This window comes from Quercus robur, chromosome 3 (genome assembly GCF_932294415.1).
Source record: "Quercus robur chromosome 3, dhQueRobu3.1, whole genome shotgun sequence".
In the NCBI taxonomy this organism is placed as follows: domain Eukaryota; kingdom Viridiplantae; phylum Streptophyta; class Magnoliopsida; order Fagales; family Fagaceae; genus Quercus; species Quercus robur.
This window is the reverse complement of record NC_065536.1, coordinates 33,834,476-33,853,308: the sequence shown is the minus strand read 5'-3', so window position 1 is coordinate 33,853,308 and position 18,833 is coordinate 33,834,476. Positions and strand designations below refer to the sequence as shown.

At 34.0% G+C, this 18,833-nt stretch overlaps 1 protein-coding gene across 1 annotated transcript; it reads right to left on the bottom strand.

Annotated features, from left to right (window-relative positions):
* Nucleotides 1-1,545: 1,545 nt before the first annotated feature.
* LOC126719552 (uncharacterized) lies at nucleotides 1,546-17,849 on the bottom strand. Its single transcript, XM_050422088.1, has 15 exons — nucleotides 17,743-17,849; nucleotides 17,438-17,583; nucleotides 14,493-15,051; nucleotides 12,729-13,981; nucleotides 12,273-12,600; nucleotides 10,477-10,738; nucleotides 10,168-10,384; nucleotides 9,665-10,032; nucleotides 8,992-9,525; nucleotides 7,222-8,419; nucleotides 6,704-7,057; nucleotides 6,339-6,576; nucleotides 2,458-5,120; nucleotides 2,119-2,267; nucleotides 1,546-1,988 (listed from the first exon to the last, which is right to left on the bottom strand). The coding sequence occupies exons 2-15, from the start codon at nucleotides 17,564-17,566 to the stop codon at nucleotides 1,670-1,672; spliced, it is 8,571 nt and encodes a 2,856-aa protein (XP_050278045.1). The 5' UTR covers nucleotides 17,567-17,583; nucleotides 17,743-17,849; the 3' UTR covers nucleotides 1,546-1,669.
* Between the last annotated feature and the right edge of the window lie 984 nt (nucleotides 17,850-18,833).

The window sequence follows — 18,833 nt, the reverse complement described above, 5'->3', positions numbered from 1 at the left end:
TACTCTCAGTTTTTAGATCCAATGTGCTAAACCTCAAATGGAGCTCCACAGCTTAAGAATAACAATGATTCAGTAAGCATGTATCTTCCACGAATTAAAGAAGCGAGAGACAAGCTAGCAGTAATGGGGGGTTCAAATTTCAAATGAAAAAAAAAATTACATATAGTTCTCAAAAGGCTTCCACATGAATACCATGCCTCTGGTTCTGCCATGAGGACTCATAATGAGACAATTTCGTTCGAAGACATTCACCTACTGCTCACTTCAGAAGGACAATCACTAGAGGATTCTTAAATAATAGCTTTTCTTACGTACTTTCCAATGATGTCTTGTTCACACAATCTGATATCATTTGACTACATTTTTTTTTTTGAGGGGGGAATCATTTGACTACATTAATCAAACCAAAAGTACAAGTTTTCAACATTAAATAGAAAATTGCGAACTATTAAAGCAATTTTTTCCCCCTTGATTTCTGGATATCTTGCACGATTCAAGATAACATGATTGATTCAAACAATAAATGGATAAATCGATGGGAAATTCATGCTTTTTAAGATGGATCCACGTTTACTTTGTATTGGATAGTTGGTTATTTTTCCTGTCAAATTTTGATTAAACTTGATCAAAGATAACATTTTACAATAAATTCTAATTTCCCATTGGAGTTGGTGTGCTCAAGAACCATGTAATTCCAAGACTCAAACCAAATATCTCACGAGGAGTTCCCATAAGACCAACCCCTTGAGGTAACTCGTGTAATTTAACTTCTGAAGCTCTTTTTTTTTTTTTTTTTTTTTTGGTTGGAGAAAAAAGAATAAATTTTTATAAAACTAGATTTTTCATTTTGCTTTAAGCTAAAATAATAATGAATTTTCTTATAAAGTTTAGCAAGAGATAAAATGGGGTATTCACAATTTGTTCACTAGTTAGTTCTTTCTTTGATACATATAACTTGAGAAACCTATTTAAAACCCCAAAATTCAGTATTAATACATTTTTCCTTATTAATAAAATTATTTTAGGAATTCTCTTCCGATGGCTTGGTATTCACTCCAAGGAACCCTAAATATTGAGAACATGCAACCCTTATTATTGATTCTTAAACTTTATTTTCTTTTTTCCCCTTGGCGTGAACTTCAAACAGCCTTAGGTGCCAAAGTTTATCTGTTTTTTCCTACTCTGATCCTCTGTAAATTCCTTCGTGAATTTTTTACTGCATCACTTTTCTCACAAACATCCAAACCAAAAAGGACGAGCAAAATGCTTTAATTATTTCAATTACTTCTCACTACTTCTTAATATTAATTTTCCACTCCCTTCAGTACCTTCATAAACTCGCATACTATTAAGAGTTGGAAAATGAGAATATTTAGGGCAACCTGAACCTAGTGAATCATTGTTCTTTAATTACAATCAGAAGCAACCTTAAATCTGAAATAGAGAAAACTTATAACCCCACACACTGCTCAAGAAGATGGGACAAGACAATCTCCTTTGAAAATCACATTGCCCTTGAATTACAAATTCTATAGCCTTGTGGTATACAACACTAAGTGCTAACTATTGAAATTGAAAGAACTTTTCTGAAATGCTAGTTTCAAGTGCACATAGAAGACAATTTCTGAAAGGTGTGATACATAACAACTTTCAACTCATGTACATCTATTTATCTCTTACTGCCACTTTTTTTACCCCTCTTGTTTTTCTTGGACTTATTACCTTTCCCCTTATTTTCTGTTTCCCGGCTGTTTTTGCTGTTGGAGACTGACGCAACATCAGCACTGCTATTTTCCTTAGCTTTGCTATCACTGTCCTTTACATCACACTGCTGCTCATTTGATATATTGCCAGAAGTCTCAACCACAAGGTTTGTGCCCTGTTGGAAGAATAGCTTACTTAAGATAGGTTCCAGATTTGGCCTTCTTGACAGCAATTTCTTGCAAAGTTCTCGAATTGTTGACATATTGTTTCCAAGTTCCGGTTCACTGAGAAGGTCATGCAAAAGCGAGAAGGGAGAAAAAAAGGTCAGGAAAAAAAAGGGAAGGTTTGAATAAGGACCCCTTTTAGACAAAGCAAAAGAAGGCTAGTCATATCAAAGTCAATGTATATACTGACCTCACATCCAGTGCAGCAGAAAGTTGCGTCATTTCATCAACCATGCTGTCTACTTCCTCCAATAGGTTTTCATCAACATTGTCGATAGTATTCTGAAGGCGTTCATTCTTAACAGTACTTACAAGGTGAATACTTTTCTTCACATTCACCTGCTATTTACATAGGAACAGAATAAAAATTTAGTGTGATGCTCATTTGTGAGTATTCTTTTCACTGAAGTCAAATATTATACGAAAATTTTGCATTACCTTACATAGGAAAAGAATAAAAATACAGTATGATGCTCATTTGCATAAGCCTTTTGCTGAAGTCATATATTATGTGAAAATTTTGCATTACCTTCATTGTTTGGACATTTGACAAAAAGCTCCTTAGATCTTTAACACACTCCAACGACTTCAAATCTTCAAATATTTCCTGAAAGTAATTCACTCGCAGCTTGCTTCCATTTATGTTGTTCAAGTCGCCCTGATCTGCCACCACAGCCAAGTTTGAAGGTGCAGTCTTACAACTGTCTTGATCATAAGTGCCTGAAGAAAGCACTTCATTGCCAGAGTTAGTTGCTTCCACTTCAACTGTCTCAGTTTGACCTTGTGATGCTTTCACTGTCTCTGGAAACAAGACTTTTAACATGTCCTCCCTGCACTGTTTTACCCTCATGTCCACAAAAATGGCATCTGGACATAGAAACCTTGAACAATTTCCTCCCAAACTCACAATTACAAGAGGATTGTGAATCTTTTTAAATGCTTCAGCTAGCACATTCACATTTATATGTTTCCGTTTTCTCCGAATGACATCATAAAATTCCCACGGAAGTTGCTCAGTAATATAGCTCCTACAGAGAAGAGAAAATACAATTTCCAAAAATTCCCCCGAATTCAGATGAACTAAACATATTATAGAAACCAATCTCAATACCAGCAGTGGATAGTAGTCCTTCACATTTACATTAGACTTTCTGATCCAATCCATTGTATCTTTCTTATTAAAAAGAAGCTGCTGAGCAACATTGACAATAAACTTAAAGATAACATGGCATGATCCAATACCAGCAGTGGAATTTGGGTTGGTATCTGCATCTTGATAGATAAACCATTCAGCAAAAGAAGACTTCGAAGTGATAAAGTATCCCTTGAAGTAAGATGCCAAGATTAGGAGGCGCTCAATTAGATACAAGAAACAACCAGGTGAAATATAGTCGACTTCTCTCCAATTTGCATTGTAAGTATCCATCAAAGCTTCTTGTAGCTTCAGCAGAACGCACAATTCTCTTGGAGATTCAGAGTTATTGTCAGTTATAGTACCTTGAGGAAATTCTGGTCCCATATTCCCACGGAGAACCTGAATGAATGTCTTCCATGGTGGATTTCCATAAGTCCCATCAAACCTTTTCAAAATCTCCTTATATAAATCATTGTTTATCTTACCCAATCCAAGAGTTATCACTACAACTCTTCCAATTTGCCCGTATGTCAACTTACCCTTCAAGCTGATGTTTTCAATTATGATCTGTTCTAGTAAATTCCTTGAAACCTCCGATTCTCTCAGAGAAAACATGTTCTCTGCCAATGATTTCCGCCAATCTAGGGGAAATATATAGCCAAAAAAAGACTTGGTAGAAAGTTCAACAAATCTCTGCAATGTCTTATTGTTGTAGTAACTATGGTTCCGATATTCAGATTCTGAAAGAAACTTTGCAACCTCATAGATATAAGTAAGAGATCTGCTTTGGCAGAACATAGAGAGGGAATTCTTCAATGAGAAATTGTAAAGAGCTTGAAGATTGTCCAAGACTTTCATACCAGCACGAAGTAATTCTGAACACCAGTAACTACGAGCAGCTGAAACAAAATGGTGAACATTAATATAAATCCCATTTCCATTCCGCTGAAGGAGTCTACTGTCCAATTCTCTTACCCAATCTGCATCAGGGTTGAGCAATAGATAGATTGCATTAAGATCATAAAACTGCTTCCGCACGCCCAAGTAATTCAAACAGAAATCACCATAACTTCTATATTCATTATCATCTTGGATGTCAAGACATTTGAGATATTTGAGAATGTTCACAATCTTATCTTTCCAAAAATTCCAAAAGTAAACTAGTGTTTCTACTGAAATCTGATCTCTGGAGATCATCTGTTCCGAATGCTTTGTCAGATCAAAAACAACATAATCCTGCCACACATACTTTGAAGAGTTTGACTGAAGATGAGCATCTAGAATTTTTCGAGCAGCAATTGTTTCACCTCCAACACTATTATGTCTCTGAGAAGCATTCAAATACTTTTTTGTTATGGACAAGTTATTCAGTTCACTTGATAAAATGTCTGCCTCTCTACAAACAACCAAATAGTAGTCATTTGACTCATTCTTAGCAAATGACTTGGCTTTTGCCAAAATCTCCTGCTTCTTTGCAAACTGCTTTAATGGCCAGCCTTTGCTTCTAGGTGACCAAAGTGAGTTGTAAAGCACATAGAAGAGACATAGCATGGATGCTTTTTTGAAATTCCCTGCCTTCCCTAGGAGATCAGCTTCAAGTAGAATCTCCCCTCTCAGCTCCGCAATGTTTGCAGCCTCCAAGAAGTTTCCTGATTCTTCTTCCAACAAAAGAAGCTCATCAAGGCAATTCAAAGACTTCAAAAACTTGCGCATCAAATCGATGGATTGAAAAGCTTTAACAAATTTCATCATGGCTCTGTTATCTTTAAGCTCATGGTGATGAAGAGCACAACCCTCTAGAAACTCCTGTTCAATCTTGTCTATTTCCCTTCCTCTTGTAGCCACACCAAAATCCATCTTTGCATGATTTTTCCAATACTTAATGTACTCGAAACCATTGTCAAATAATTTACCTTCGGTGCAAACTTTCAAACATTCTGAGAAAAAGTTGCCTCTAGCATACACATTAGCTGCCAGTTCATAGCATCCTCCTAGAGAAAAGCATTCCCCAGCCCTTTGTAGTCCAGGCTCCCCACATTTTTCTAAATAAAGCCTCCCTGCAACGATAAGAAGTTCAAATTAAAGGTTGATATAGAGAAGAACAAATTTTGTACCATTTAAATTTTCAGGGATGAAATTGCAACTATTTACATTTGAAGGACAAAAATGAAAATTGGATAAAATTTGAAGTACAAATAGGTGTATTTCAGCCACCAATTTTTTATAAACCAAACCATTGAGAAAACCAAAAAATTGAGAAGTTTTAGGTTCAAAGGTCTAATCAGGAGGTCAACTAAGTTGGACAATGGCGTCCATTTTCTATAAAAACTAAAAAGAATAACAAAATAAAAAATAAAATAAAAAACTTATTGAAATTGGGCTAATTAGGTGGATAAACAGATGACCCTTTCTGTCATGTGCTTATTCCCGACAAAATTGTCTAAAAGTGTATTGAAAAGGGCAAAAGAAAAAACCCTAGGAAGACACACTAAGATATCCCAAGCAATCAAACCTTTGAAGGATACTGCAATTATACCTATATCCTTAACAAAGCTAGAAAATTTTCGAAGTCCATGTCAATTTTGACAAATTGTGCAAAAATATTTATATATACTGTTCCTAAATATTTTTCAAAGAAAGATTAGGATGACTTTAATGCAGGACAGAAGTAGTTGGATATGATACCAATTTGATGCAGGATCTTTAGGAATCCGACACTAGGTTAGATTTCTTGACGAGATCTTGAATGCCTCTTTAATGCTTTAATGTTAAAAAACATAGCTATTGTTGGATTAAGATGGAGAGTGAATTTTGAAGGACTTTTATGGTTGTTTGATACCGAATCAGTGAACAGGAGTAAAAGAAAAGACAAACCCTAGGCAATTGTAATTAGATTTCCATTAATCACACCTAAAAAAAAGCTACTTAAATTTTATTAAACTTAAGCCTTTACATAACCAATAAACTAAGAATCACAGCCATCTGTCAGAGCCCAAGTCAGCAAACCCATAAACTATCAAATTATTTCCCTGGCATTAGAAAAGTGAATTAAAACGCAACCAGAAGTTTCTTAAAGCAAATAAACCTAAAAACAAGATAACAACTATAAGACTAAGACTTCATTACAAAATTTGAACTTTTCAATTTTCAGACATTGAAATTTTTAGATGATGTCATGTCCCTTAACAATGTAGTTGTGACAGAAGAACAATAACAAAATGTACATCACCGATGATAGGATATATTTGACCAAAGTCTGAGTATCCAATGCATACCTGCTCTTTCAAACTCCCCCAAATCAGAAAAACATTGGGCAGCAGAGTCAGCTTTGCCTATATCTTCAAATATATCAGCAGCTTGCCTTAGTTTAACATTTGCCTCTTCAGGATTTGAACTGCGCATATGGTCAGCATCTGCTCTAAGACCAGCAGCCTTGGACCTTTTTTCCCAATAGATATCACCGGCTCTTTCAAAGCACATGGTTGCAGATAGAAAGTTATGCTCATAATACAACTGCAAGAAAACAGATAACAGAGTTGGAGATATACAGTAATGGTTTTTCCAAAGGGGAGAGAGAGAGAGAGAGAGAGAAGGCAGCAATAAATTTTCAGAGTGTCACAATCAATAATACTGTAGTCACCTTAATGCCCCGGGACTTCCACTCCTCTGGACTGCTAGCAACTTGCATTGCCTGAGCAAGTGAATCATCCAGTTGTCTGACTTGGACAACACACTTTTTCTTCCAATAGTCAAACATAGGTTTACAAACGTCCTCTGTATTCTCACAAATCCACAACCTCTGCCTGGTGCGAGTGATAGCCACATAAAGTTGCTTCAGTTCAGAGCACAAGACATTGTGTTTAGCCTCATTGAAACTTGGGAAAGAGCTAGCTAAAGTTGGGTCAAGCAAATCTTGCTCTTTCATAAATTTATATATCACTCTCCATAGATTTTTCTTAGGTGACGAGCCAAAAAAGTTATACAACAATACATCCTGTAGAAGGAAATTACGAGAGTCACAAATGCGTTGAGAAATAAAAGCAATAAATTACTGATACAGTTAATAAACCACAATTTGAACAAAAGAAGTGATAATCTTCTAACATATAAATAAATTATGGTGTAATAAAATGCATGACTTAAAATTATTATATCCACCTGAAATTCAAGGCCCTTGCACTCCACAATAGTTAGAATAAGAGCTTGCTTTCCAACATGATTGGTAATTCCCTCCCGAACACGATCATCTCGTACCAATATTACCTGCTCTGCACCGAAGCCAACAATACTCCCTCCAGCATTTCCACTATTGCCAAAAATAGTGACGATAGCATTTTCATTGTTCTTGGATTCAAGCAGAATAGGAGCTTCGCCATCTATACGACTAGTCTCAGGCTGCAAAAGATCAGTAGATTGAGGAAAGAAATGATAAAGAAGTTCAATAACACTCTGTGATAGCTTAAGAATTCCATCGTGAGTACGGAAGTTCTGGCTCAAATGGAGGATTTCTGAGATTAATCCTTTCCCTTTTCTTCCATCTTTTCCACTGGATTTCGATTCCAGCACAAACTTCTTGTAGAACAGAGACCTTATATCTTGGAATCTAAAATCAATTCCTTTCGCAATTGTCTGAGCAGTATCACCAGAGAAAACAAAACCTTCTTCAACATTTCTACAAATATATTTAAATAATGCGATTTGGCTCAATGTAAGATCCTGCACCTCATCAACATATACAAAATCCATTTCATCACCCTTGTATCTTTCAGCTCTTAATCGACGATGAAGATCAATTACAAGGTCAGAAAAATCAAACTCAGCATTTTCATTCTTCATTTTTTCATAATTTTGAAAGATGTCATATACCATTCCTCTCTTTTCTCTACTTAGATGGGAAACCCGGAAATCTGATAGTAGAACATAGTCCTCACGACTAAGTTTACCATCAGCTGCCTCCACAGATTGTGGGCCACCTTTTATATGGGAAATAATCTCTGTGAAAACTCTGGAAGAGTCAAGCTTCTTAGTTAGCTGGGTATTGAAACGGGGCCAGTATGATGTACTAAACCTCTCATAATTAACTTCTTTCATCCTTATAAAGCTCTGTAAGGCAACTAAACTACCACTTATTGGACCATTAGAAAGTTTCCTTGCCTCATGGAATCTTTCAAAGTATGAATTACCCACAGTTCCGTCAAGCATTATCAGAAATTTGTGAAATGTTATGACAAGAGGATATGACTTGGGGGGAACATCAACAAAAGAATCTGGGATATCATTGAATTGAGAGGCATCTTCGAAATCATCCATATCAATTGAAGACCTTTCTTTTGAAGAATTACCTGCACAGGCAAAGCTGCATATGGGGGAAAAAAATGTTAAAATAGGCTTTTCATTTGAAATCAACCAACATTATTGCCAAGAAAAAGAAAAAGTGTATATAACATTTATGAAGTGTATTTAGAATATTTTACAAAGAGGAACTGATATTCATGGTTCTACTAACCTCAGTCAATTCATTACATATATAGTGAGAGAATTGGTTACAATATGCCTCTTCTAATCTTGACAACCTAGTGGGACACTCATCACCTATATATTCTAGACACTTCTAGAAGAGTACCACATACCACCCATAGAGCACAAGAGTACAACGCAATAATAAATTATCTATCTAACATTGGGGAATAAAAAATATTTTTCAATTTGAAAGATTAATGAGCACAGTTTCAAATACTTTTCTAATATTACTTTTGCTTTATTTGATTTGAAATTAAAATGAGCAACTTAAAATTTTTTTCTCAAAGAAAGAGAATTAAAACATGTCCCCTTAAAAAAGTTGGATTTTCAAAGGCATACAAACAATTTGGAAAAGAGAGAGTAACAAAGTAGATTTGCGACAACCATTTTATCAGATAATCTACGCACCTTTTCAAGTGAGAAACATGTTGTTTTATAGCATAACACAGTTTAGGACTCACTGTCACAAAAAGTTGGCGCAATATAGTTTCCTTTATGTCAGCAGCAGTATCCTCAACTTCCTTTTCCTCACTATGCACAAGTGTATTGTTCTTGACATCACCCAATAACTTTGTTGCCATATGGTGCAATTTTTCTTTCTGAAATAACTTCATAGTCAAAACAGTAGTTTTCCCAGTACCTGATCGCCCCAGTACAAATGTACTTCTAGGAAAAAGGATTATCTCTAGCTCTTGATCAGTTACTTCAAAGGGTAGATCCAATTCACCACCATCATTGTTAGAAAGCAAGTGGCTCACTACACCTGACGATAAGGAGTAGAATTTCATCAGCAACAGACTCTCACTCACCCTAGCATTCTCAATATAACTTCTCCCATCAGAAGCACAACCACTTAGATCACTCCCATTTTCATTGTTATCAAGATTCCTAATCCGGACAATATCAGAAGAGATTGACCAACTCTTTGGAATTTCCAAATCCCTAGACACAAAGCAAGAAAAAAAAATCAATATATAAAAAAGAATTTCTAGTAAATTTAAAAAATCAAAATAAGGCACCATCAATTTCCAAAATTGGCAACATTCTTATGGATCTACAAGAATGAAAAAGACATACGCACCCCTCACGACATTTCTCTTGGCAGCAATTAATAAAGTGATCTGTATATTTTCCAAACATGCTATCAAGACGTTTGACTAATTTTGGAATATCCTCTGTAGGTAATATATCCCATATCTTCAAAACTTGAGAGTACCTCAATTCCTTTGCTATGTCACTCCATTCCTTTTCTATGTCATTTGCACAAACAATATAAAGTCCTTCAACCTTAAATTGCTTTAAGATCTGTGAAGAACTTTCACAAATTCCGCTAAACTTTTTGGGTCTCCAGCCACTAGAAATTTTAAGTAGAAGGTTTATAACTGACTTCTTTGTCCGGACAAACTTCAGTTTCTGAAATGATTTCAGAAAGTTATCACTGAAAAGAACCTGTGGAGATTGCAAAAAGGAAATATAATATAATAAGTACAAGCAAATTAAGAAAGAGTATTAACATTGCCGCTATTGGAAATTACAAATATGAAAATATATAATGAAAAATATAGATAAGAGCGGGCCAAATACCTTCCACCTAGCACTTTTAAAAAGTATGCTATCAGGATTAAGCAAATCATCAAACTGTTCAAATTCTTTCTTCACATCTAAAATTGCTTTCGCCAAATCCTTGTCCTCATCAGCATAAAAGAAACATTGACGATTCTTAGCATCAAGGACCAAGGTTTCCCAAACAGATCCACTATTCACTAGTGTTCTTTCATTTCCCAATATCCATAGACAGTGCCTGAAAGGCATTACAAGGCCAATTGTTATTTACAATACTTTAAACTGGAATCAAAGGCAATCTTCTCAAAAAAAACTTACATAAAATATTACCTAGCCCTTGTAAGAGCAACATTAGTTCGCTGCAGATTCGATGTGAACCCAATTGATGCACGAGTATTAGATCTTACTGTTGATATTATAATTAGGTCCTCCTCCCCACCCTGGAACCCATCTACTGACTTGACCTTCACTGTAAACCCATCAAGGTCATCATACTTCCGTCCAAGTCTTTCTTGAATTGCAACTACTTGAGCAGCATAAGGAGATATTACACCGATGTTGAGATTCTGTTTTGAGTCAGTACCATCCCATGCTGTAATCAAAGCAAAAGCCAAAACAGGGAAAAAATAAAAAACAAAGTTTAGGTGCCTGTTTCTCAAAGAGACGTAATTCCATCATAAGAGACTGAGGTAAGGAGACATATAAAGGTAAAAGGATAAAGACATAAGATGATTATCCTAAATGATAAAAAATGTGTTCTTTGCAGTCTTTTAAAAGATTTAATACGCTGACTTTCGCATTCCTTTTGACTCCAATAAATGATCCAGTCCAAACATCTTCAGAATAAACTAATTCTCTGGTGAAAATGTTCATGATCTAAATTGATCAAAATGAATATTGCCAGATGAGCAACAATGACTTAGGTGGAGAATATCCAAGCTCCGTATCCCCATTAAATCTGTTTTGAATAGCAGGTGACCTCAACCTGGCTGACACCCTCTGTGTGTTGTGCAACCAGCTAGCTGAAACACTAGAGCATCTCCTACTTGACTGCCCTTTCACAATCATTTGTGAGTTGCTCAAACTGGCCAATCAACCTAAGCATGCTAGTAATTCTATCTACTAGTGAGCTGATCAAAAAGGTAATCTCTCCCTACAAATACTTGAACTTAAGAGAAGAAGATGGTCCACATTGTTTGAAAAATTTTGGTGGGTTAGAAACCAAACTTTAGTTGAAGGCTGCACTCTGGAACCACTTAAAAAAGTATCAAAAGTATTTAGAAATTTCAGAGACCATCAATCTGCTTAGGATACTGCACTCTTTTGAATCTACTGTTAGGACCTCAATTAGGTTGGCACAAAGTTAACTTTGATGTTGCCAACCCACCCAACTTCTCTATTGCTGCAGCAGTTTGTAGAAATGATAAGGTCATAAGGGTGATATAATCTCTGCCTATTCCAAAGTGCGACTAGATTTAGACTCTCTGCTAGGTGAAGATGCTGCTGCTAGTTTGGCAATTTCCTTGGCAGCAGACATGTAAACCTTTTAGCACACAATATTGTGCATTGGGCCAGCTTTTGTATGTGGGATGGGACCCTCACCATCTACTCGCTTCCTCTTGGGTCTTTGTTACTGAGGATAGACATGCGCCAGAGCCTTCCCCCCCTTCTTCTTTTAATTAAATTACCCTTATATATATATATATATATATATATATATAAAAAGAAAAAAAAGAAGAAGATGAGCAACAATGATACAACTTATAAGATTTCTCAGTAGAATTTTTTACCTTTGCAATTGCTCATTTTATACAGTATAACAAAGTCAATTTGACAAAATTTATAAACTTCCCCCTGTTTGTATTTTCTAGGGAATTAGAGATCAATCAAATCAGTTTATACAGAATCAAATCAATGAATTAAATGTGCTAAAAAGTCATAAGATTATAGAGTAGAAAGAACAAAGTGCAATTGAAGAATAATATAGCATCAAGGTCAATAATTTTTCATTAGAAAATACAACACCAATTGTAAACTTAGCCCATTAGCAACATAAAGCCTGATTGAACTTATTTTAAAAAAATATTGAGATGGGCATAAGAAAATAAGACTTCAACAGGAGTTACCTTTGTATAAATTCAGCAGTATTTTCTTCACAATAGCAACCTCAACCATGTTTCTCCAACTACGCTCAAAATCATCCCTCTCTTCCCTACCATCTATTAGATTTATGAAAGAATAGGGACCAAACATCGGACCGTGAAGATATTGTTTTTCATAGCTTTTTCTTTCGACATTTGGAGCATCTAAAATCTGGTTGCCATAAAAATGTGAATTTGGGAAAAAACTTATAGATGGATGCATTCGGTACTGAATATCAAGAAGATGCTTTGTGTAACCCAATGAGCTCAACCTCTCAAACAAACTTCTCCCAAAACCAGCTTCCTCAGAAATCTACAAAAGGATATTAAAAGATTCTGAAAGAATATTAAAAAAAAAAAAAAGAAAAAAAAAAAGGAAAACCAATTCACATGCAAACAAAAATATCAATATGAAAGAAAAACCAAATAGCATTTACATACATTGCTTGCAATCATTGCTGGTAATTGGCACTCATCACCTACGAGGACAGCATGCCTCAAACCCGGAAGTTGCAGGGGAATGGTTGACTCACACTCCTTTAATTGTGCAGCTTCATCAATAACTAGAATGTTCAGTGGGTCCATTGCCACTGAATGGAGCTTATAAGAACTTGAAGCAGTGCAAAAAATTAAGGAAGCTACTTTGAAACAAAACTCCTTTATTGACCATTTGTTCATAGTGCTTGGAAGACCAAGTTCATTAAATGAACACTGAAGTTTTTTTAGAAGCGAAAGACATTCTTCTCTCCATGCATACAGCTGGAATGGTACATCCATAAATGGCTCAGAAATATTTTCACCTACTTCTGAATTTGAAAAAAGCTCCACCAGTGTTTCAGATTCCACATTGTCTTGAAACAACAAGGTTTCAAAGGACTCAAGTAGGCCAATAAGAGAAAAAATGTTTTGGAGATTATGCTCAAGAATGTATTTCTTGGGTAAATGTGTACAAAAGACTAGAAGACAATTTTTGAGTGGTGATGAAGTAGCAGCAAATCTTTTTCTCAGAAAATCAAGAAATGAATTGCACTTCCCCTCGCCACCATCAGTTTCATCCCTACTTTCTATCTCTTTAATTTCTTTTTCATTGTTTTGTTCTCTCTCTTTGATAAATTCATTTTCCAAGAAGATGTGAAATTGAGAAACACAATCTTCAAGAAGATCAATCATTGAAGCAAAACAATGCCTCCAACCAGTCAGAGGCCCCAAGCACTCAGTAAGCTTTTGGACCCGATAATCCAAATATATCATTTTCATATCAGAACCAACTTTGAGCCGCTCCTTATTCCCAAATAAGAGTATGTCTCCGAATGAGCAAAACAAAGCATCAGTTCTTATATTTGTTTCAAAAGATTCTTTCACCAGCTTTAGGACGCGCGCAGCCACTTCTGTAATTGCAACATTTGTTGGGGCACAAGTAAGAGTTCTATATCCCATTCTTAGAAGGGTAAAGAGTAGGGTACTAGTGGTTTTTGTTTTGCCAGTACCAGGTGGACCCCATATAAGTTCCACAGACAACTTGTGGTTGCAATGCATCTTACGAAGACAAGACAGGATAGCATCAATTTGGGATTCATTCAGTTTTGGAGTAATACTTGTTGCAAATATCTCACCCCCGCTGCCATCACTCTGTACAGAACAGAGATCACAGTCTTCCTCATTCTGTTGTGCAACATGAGAAATGGGAAACAATTAAAGAAAGTCTACGCAACAAATGTCAGTAAAACAAGTATAAATAAAGAAAAATTAAAGCAAGTTTCTCTTGCTGCAATTGACTTATAAATAAATTAAGGAAATACATGTGCATGACATTTCATAACCAAAATTTGGTAAAGGAGAGAGAGAAACAGAAGGCTAATAAAGTCAAACCATATTGTCACAACAGTTTAAATGCCCAGCTGCTGTATATGGGGGAATACTATTACCAGCTTGTAAAAGACAAAAAGTAGGACCTCCCATTGGCATTATAACTAATAAGCACAGTTGCTTAAGGATCAATGAAAAGAACATCTTTTGTCACAAAATTTTGTATCTTCTTCTTAATCCTTCTAAAGTAACAAAAATAATTACTTTTTCATAAGCATAGCATTTTTTCAAATAACTATTAAAATAATATAATCAGTACACAATAACCCATGCTAAGTATTCTATTGTTGCAACAAGATGAATGCAAACTCGGTAGTATTAAATCTTCAACATTCTTACCCAATTTACTTACCAAAGAACTAGTGCACAAGACTTTCTTAATAATATTCAGATTTCCATACATGTGCAGAGCATTCCATATTCTCTTGTTAGTGATTGTATTTATCATGAAAACAACAAACAATGATTTCTGGATCCCACCATCAACATTAATGTCTTTCAACACCTTGACTTTAAAGCTAGTAGATGTACTATTATCATCACCATCATCCTCTGGAATTTTAGTGACTGCCGCAAAAGTCCATGACCTTCCTATTCTTTGTAAATCAGAATCATGCTCAGGTTTAGCATCTGCTAAAACAAAAATGTCTCCAGGCAATGTTTTGTAAGGCTCCTTGCTACGATCACCAAATCGGTTTCTCCAGTTATCAACCTTAAGGTCATACAAATTTTTTCCGTATGGCTTAGATTCATCAAATGCAATTACTTCAGCAAAAGGTGCTCTTGATACAATGTCCATACTTGAATACAATTGTGCACGAGTTTCTTCCAATAAAGGGTAAACATGTGAATGAAAATACTGGTGAACTGATTCAAAGGTCTGTGGAATCTTTTCAACCTATAAAGAATGAAAACAAAGGATTAATTCAAAAAAGACTAACAAAGAAATTCCATGGAGGTTTATAAGCTGGTAAGCTCACTAATATTCTCAATAAAACACCCAATTTACAATAAGGATGCAAACTTTAGGACACTTTGCAATTAATATAAATTTTACAAGATACTAATTTTCTTGTGGTTACTTCTTCCTTCAAGAAAAATGACAAGAACAAGAATGTAGTTTTGTCTTCTCAATCTATATCTTCTTTTAATTTTTTTTAAAATAATAATAAATTAATGCTACAACCTAGACCAACTCAAGCTTTCACTCTACCAGCAGAGTGTGCAACAAGGCAGCCCAACAGAGTGCCAAAAATGCTTGTAAAATTCTAGACTTGATTTGGATATTTGGTTAGAAGAAACACTGCCATGTTTAAAGGCTGTAATCTCTACCAAGAAACTTTGTACCACATTCTTAATTGAATATACATTAGAATATATAGTTTGGGGAAAACAACTGCTACATCCTTTATTAAACAAAAAACAAAAAAAAAATTATAATCTTGAATTATTTTATATAAGCATCAACGTTCTCATTTTTTATTTATAATTTAAATTTTTTTTTCTTTATTAGTTTATTATAATTTTTCTATAATATGGATCATTATATATACACACACATACACATATATATGGTAGTAAATAAAAAATCAAACTATTAATAATTTTTTAATTTGCTTAAAAACACAATTAAAAATAAAAAAGATATTTAATATATTATATTACCTAAATTAAATGTTGTTCAATAATATCTTACAAATTAAAATAACATAACTACCCTATTAAATTGGAATGTATTAAAAGAAATAATCTAATATATAGCCATTAATATACCGGTATGTGTTTCAATTTAGGCCTTTTTTTTTTCATTTCATTTTTTATGTCAAACTTTTAAAATGATTTTTATATATTCATTAAAACGAATGAAAGTATGAAACGCATATAGTATATTCCATATTGTATATATTTATATCATGTACATTTTGTCCCATTATATACAGACTATTAGGGGTGGAGCCATGTACATAGGTGGTTGGGGGGGGGGGGGGGGTGTGTGGGCATGGTCCCCCCAAAATTTTAAAAGTTTCTTCAATATATATATAAAATTATTTTAATGTTTTCAAAATTTATCCACAAAAATAAGAATTGGTCCCCCAAACATTTGAATTAGTTCAATGATGATTTAAAAAAAAAAAAAAAAAATTGGTCAAATAGTTATAGAGACATAACTTTATTTTTCTCAATTTTATTTTTTATTGTAAAATATGCTCTTATATTTGTTAAATATTTGTTAAAGTTTGACACCAAACATGTTTGGATCTATCTTCTTCAATCCTTACAAGTCATTGACTCATTAAAAAAAAATTGTGTCATTGAAACTGCACATGAAATGTCTCTTTAGTTACTACATGGGTTAGAGTAAGATAGTTTCAAATACGTTTGGAGCATAACTTATTAGTCTGAGTTTTGGATCATTCATGATTTTTAAAATTTCATTAGTTTAATTGAAAGATTTTTTAGTTACTTTAGTATAAAATTTGATAATTTGTAATAAAAATGAAACTTTTTAAGAACTTCACTGTGAAAATGGTAAAAATAAATTTTATTTTATGAAAGATCATCATCAAACATAATTTTGATTGAAAATACTAAGCATTTTTTGTTGTTGTTAGGTGTGTGTATATATATAACTTATCAAATAAAAGTGTGTATATAATAAAAAAGCATGTGTGTGAGGATATTGTATTGATAAATATATTAGTGCTGAAACTTGATCCCAAACAAAAATTTCTGAATTTCTGGCCCCACCGCTGCGGACTATGACTAAAACATTTAACAACTATTTCATCTTATTAACCCATTAATAGAGTGGACTCCATAAATTCAAATCTATTGTATCTATCCCCCCCCAAAAAAAAAAGCCAGGAGCTCAGTAGCATTGCTTGCACTCCTCTAAGGAGATTCAGGGTTCAAATCCCCCTCCCCATTGTAGTAACTATCGAATTAGCAAAAAATAAATAATAACAACAAATCCATTAATATAATTCAAAATTTTGGTAGGTTTTTCCAAAAACTGTATTACTAGGTGGAAGAAAATGAAATGCCAAAAGAAGCTTTTGTCTTTAGAGGAAACTGAAATGGGCTCGGGCCTGAAATAATAAAGCCCACCAAAAAAAAAAAAAAACACATACTATCTTCTTTTGCAAGCTGTTTCTCAAAAGAAAAAAAAAATTATATATATATATATTCTTTTGTTGTAAGCACAATTAAAAAATTATGGTAAAATCTGCAATAAAATCAAGTGAGATTGTAATAAAGAAGTAAAGCAAAAGAAGAAGGCAAACCTGGTCCTTGAAAAGGTCTTTATTTTCAATTTGTTCAAGGGACCAAGAGAGCACAATTTCAGTGAAGCCATGATCATTAGGAACTGCTCTCATCTTCTTTGAACTCTCTCCCTTCTCTTTCATCATCATTTCTTCTTATATCATCTCTGCATGCATTAATATATTATATCATCAAAAACCCATTTAGCCATTTCTCTGTAACCCTTTAATAAATTCATAGAAAGGGAGGTTACTTAACTAGGAGGGATAGAAGTACGAAAAAAAAAAAAAAAGAGGAACCTGGGACTCTTTAGTACGGGCATTACCAGTTGTCAAAAGAAAGAAAGGCACATATGTTGGCACCGATTTCTATCTTTGGCTTTCTTTCAACCTAAGAGAATGGATGATGAGATAGAGTTTCCATATCATTAAGAAGATTCAAGATTCAGAAACTGAAACCTTATTGAAAAGGAAAAGAACAGAGAGGACGTTTAAAAAAGAATATTTTAAGGTTCTTTTCCTTGCCCACAAAAAAAGCTATGTCCTTTCGTTTTCTTTCCGTTCACAGTTCACTTGACTCTTGTTGTTGACCTCCTTCTTTATAACTTGCATTAAAATAATTATTTTAATTCCTCTTTTTCTTTTTTCCCTCTTTTTTATTTTAATTTTTAACAAGAGCAATTCTATATTACTAACATTTTAAAATCTTTTTACATTTTGTTGAAGTTAGGGAAATTGGCAGGGACGGGGTTGAATTATGAGTGTCTTTATTCTCTTCCTACTTCTTCTTCGTAAAAAAAAAAAAATGATATGACAATATGGCAAGTTAGAATGAGATGCATAATGGAGGTATATTAACATCTCTAATCATGTGGTTTTGATGAGATAAAAATGATTAAAAAAGAAAAAGATAGGTGCGATGGTAAGGAGTTAAGAGAGTAAAAGACAAGTGTGTTTAGGAAATAGTAATGGAATATGTATATATATAAAAAAAAAATTTAAGTTCTAAACAATTAAATAGAATATTTATATAAAAAAAATTATTAAATTTGCAAGTCGTACATTAAAAAAAATGCTAAACTAGAATTTTGTCTCTTACAATTTATACAAGCTGTCAATTTGGTATTTGAGATTTTAATTTGGTCAATTTTGTTTGTCAAATTTGCTAAATGAATAATCGAGTCCTTCCATCTCTTTCTGTTAACATTTTGTAGTTAAGCCTGCGTTTGGATTGCGATGAAAACAAGTGCGTTTGCGTTTTTTAGCTTTTTTTTTCACGCGTTTTTTAGATTTGTGGTTACTGTTTATGTACTGTTCAATAAACAGTAACCGCAAATTTTAACTTTTCAAACTTTTTTCAGCCAATCAGTGCACATCGTGTACTGTTCACGGATCCACAAATTTCACTTTTCAGCAA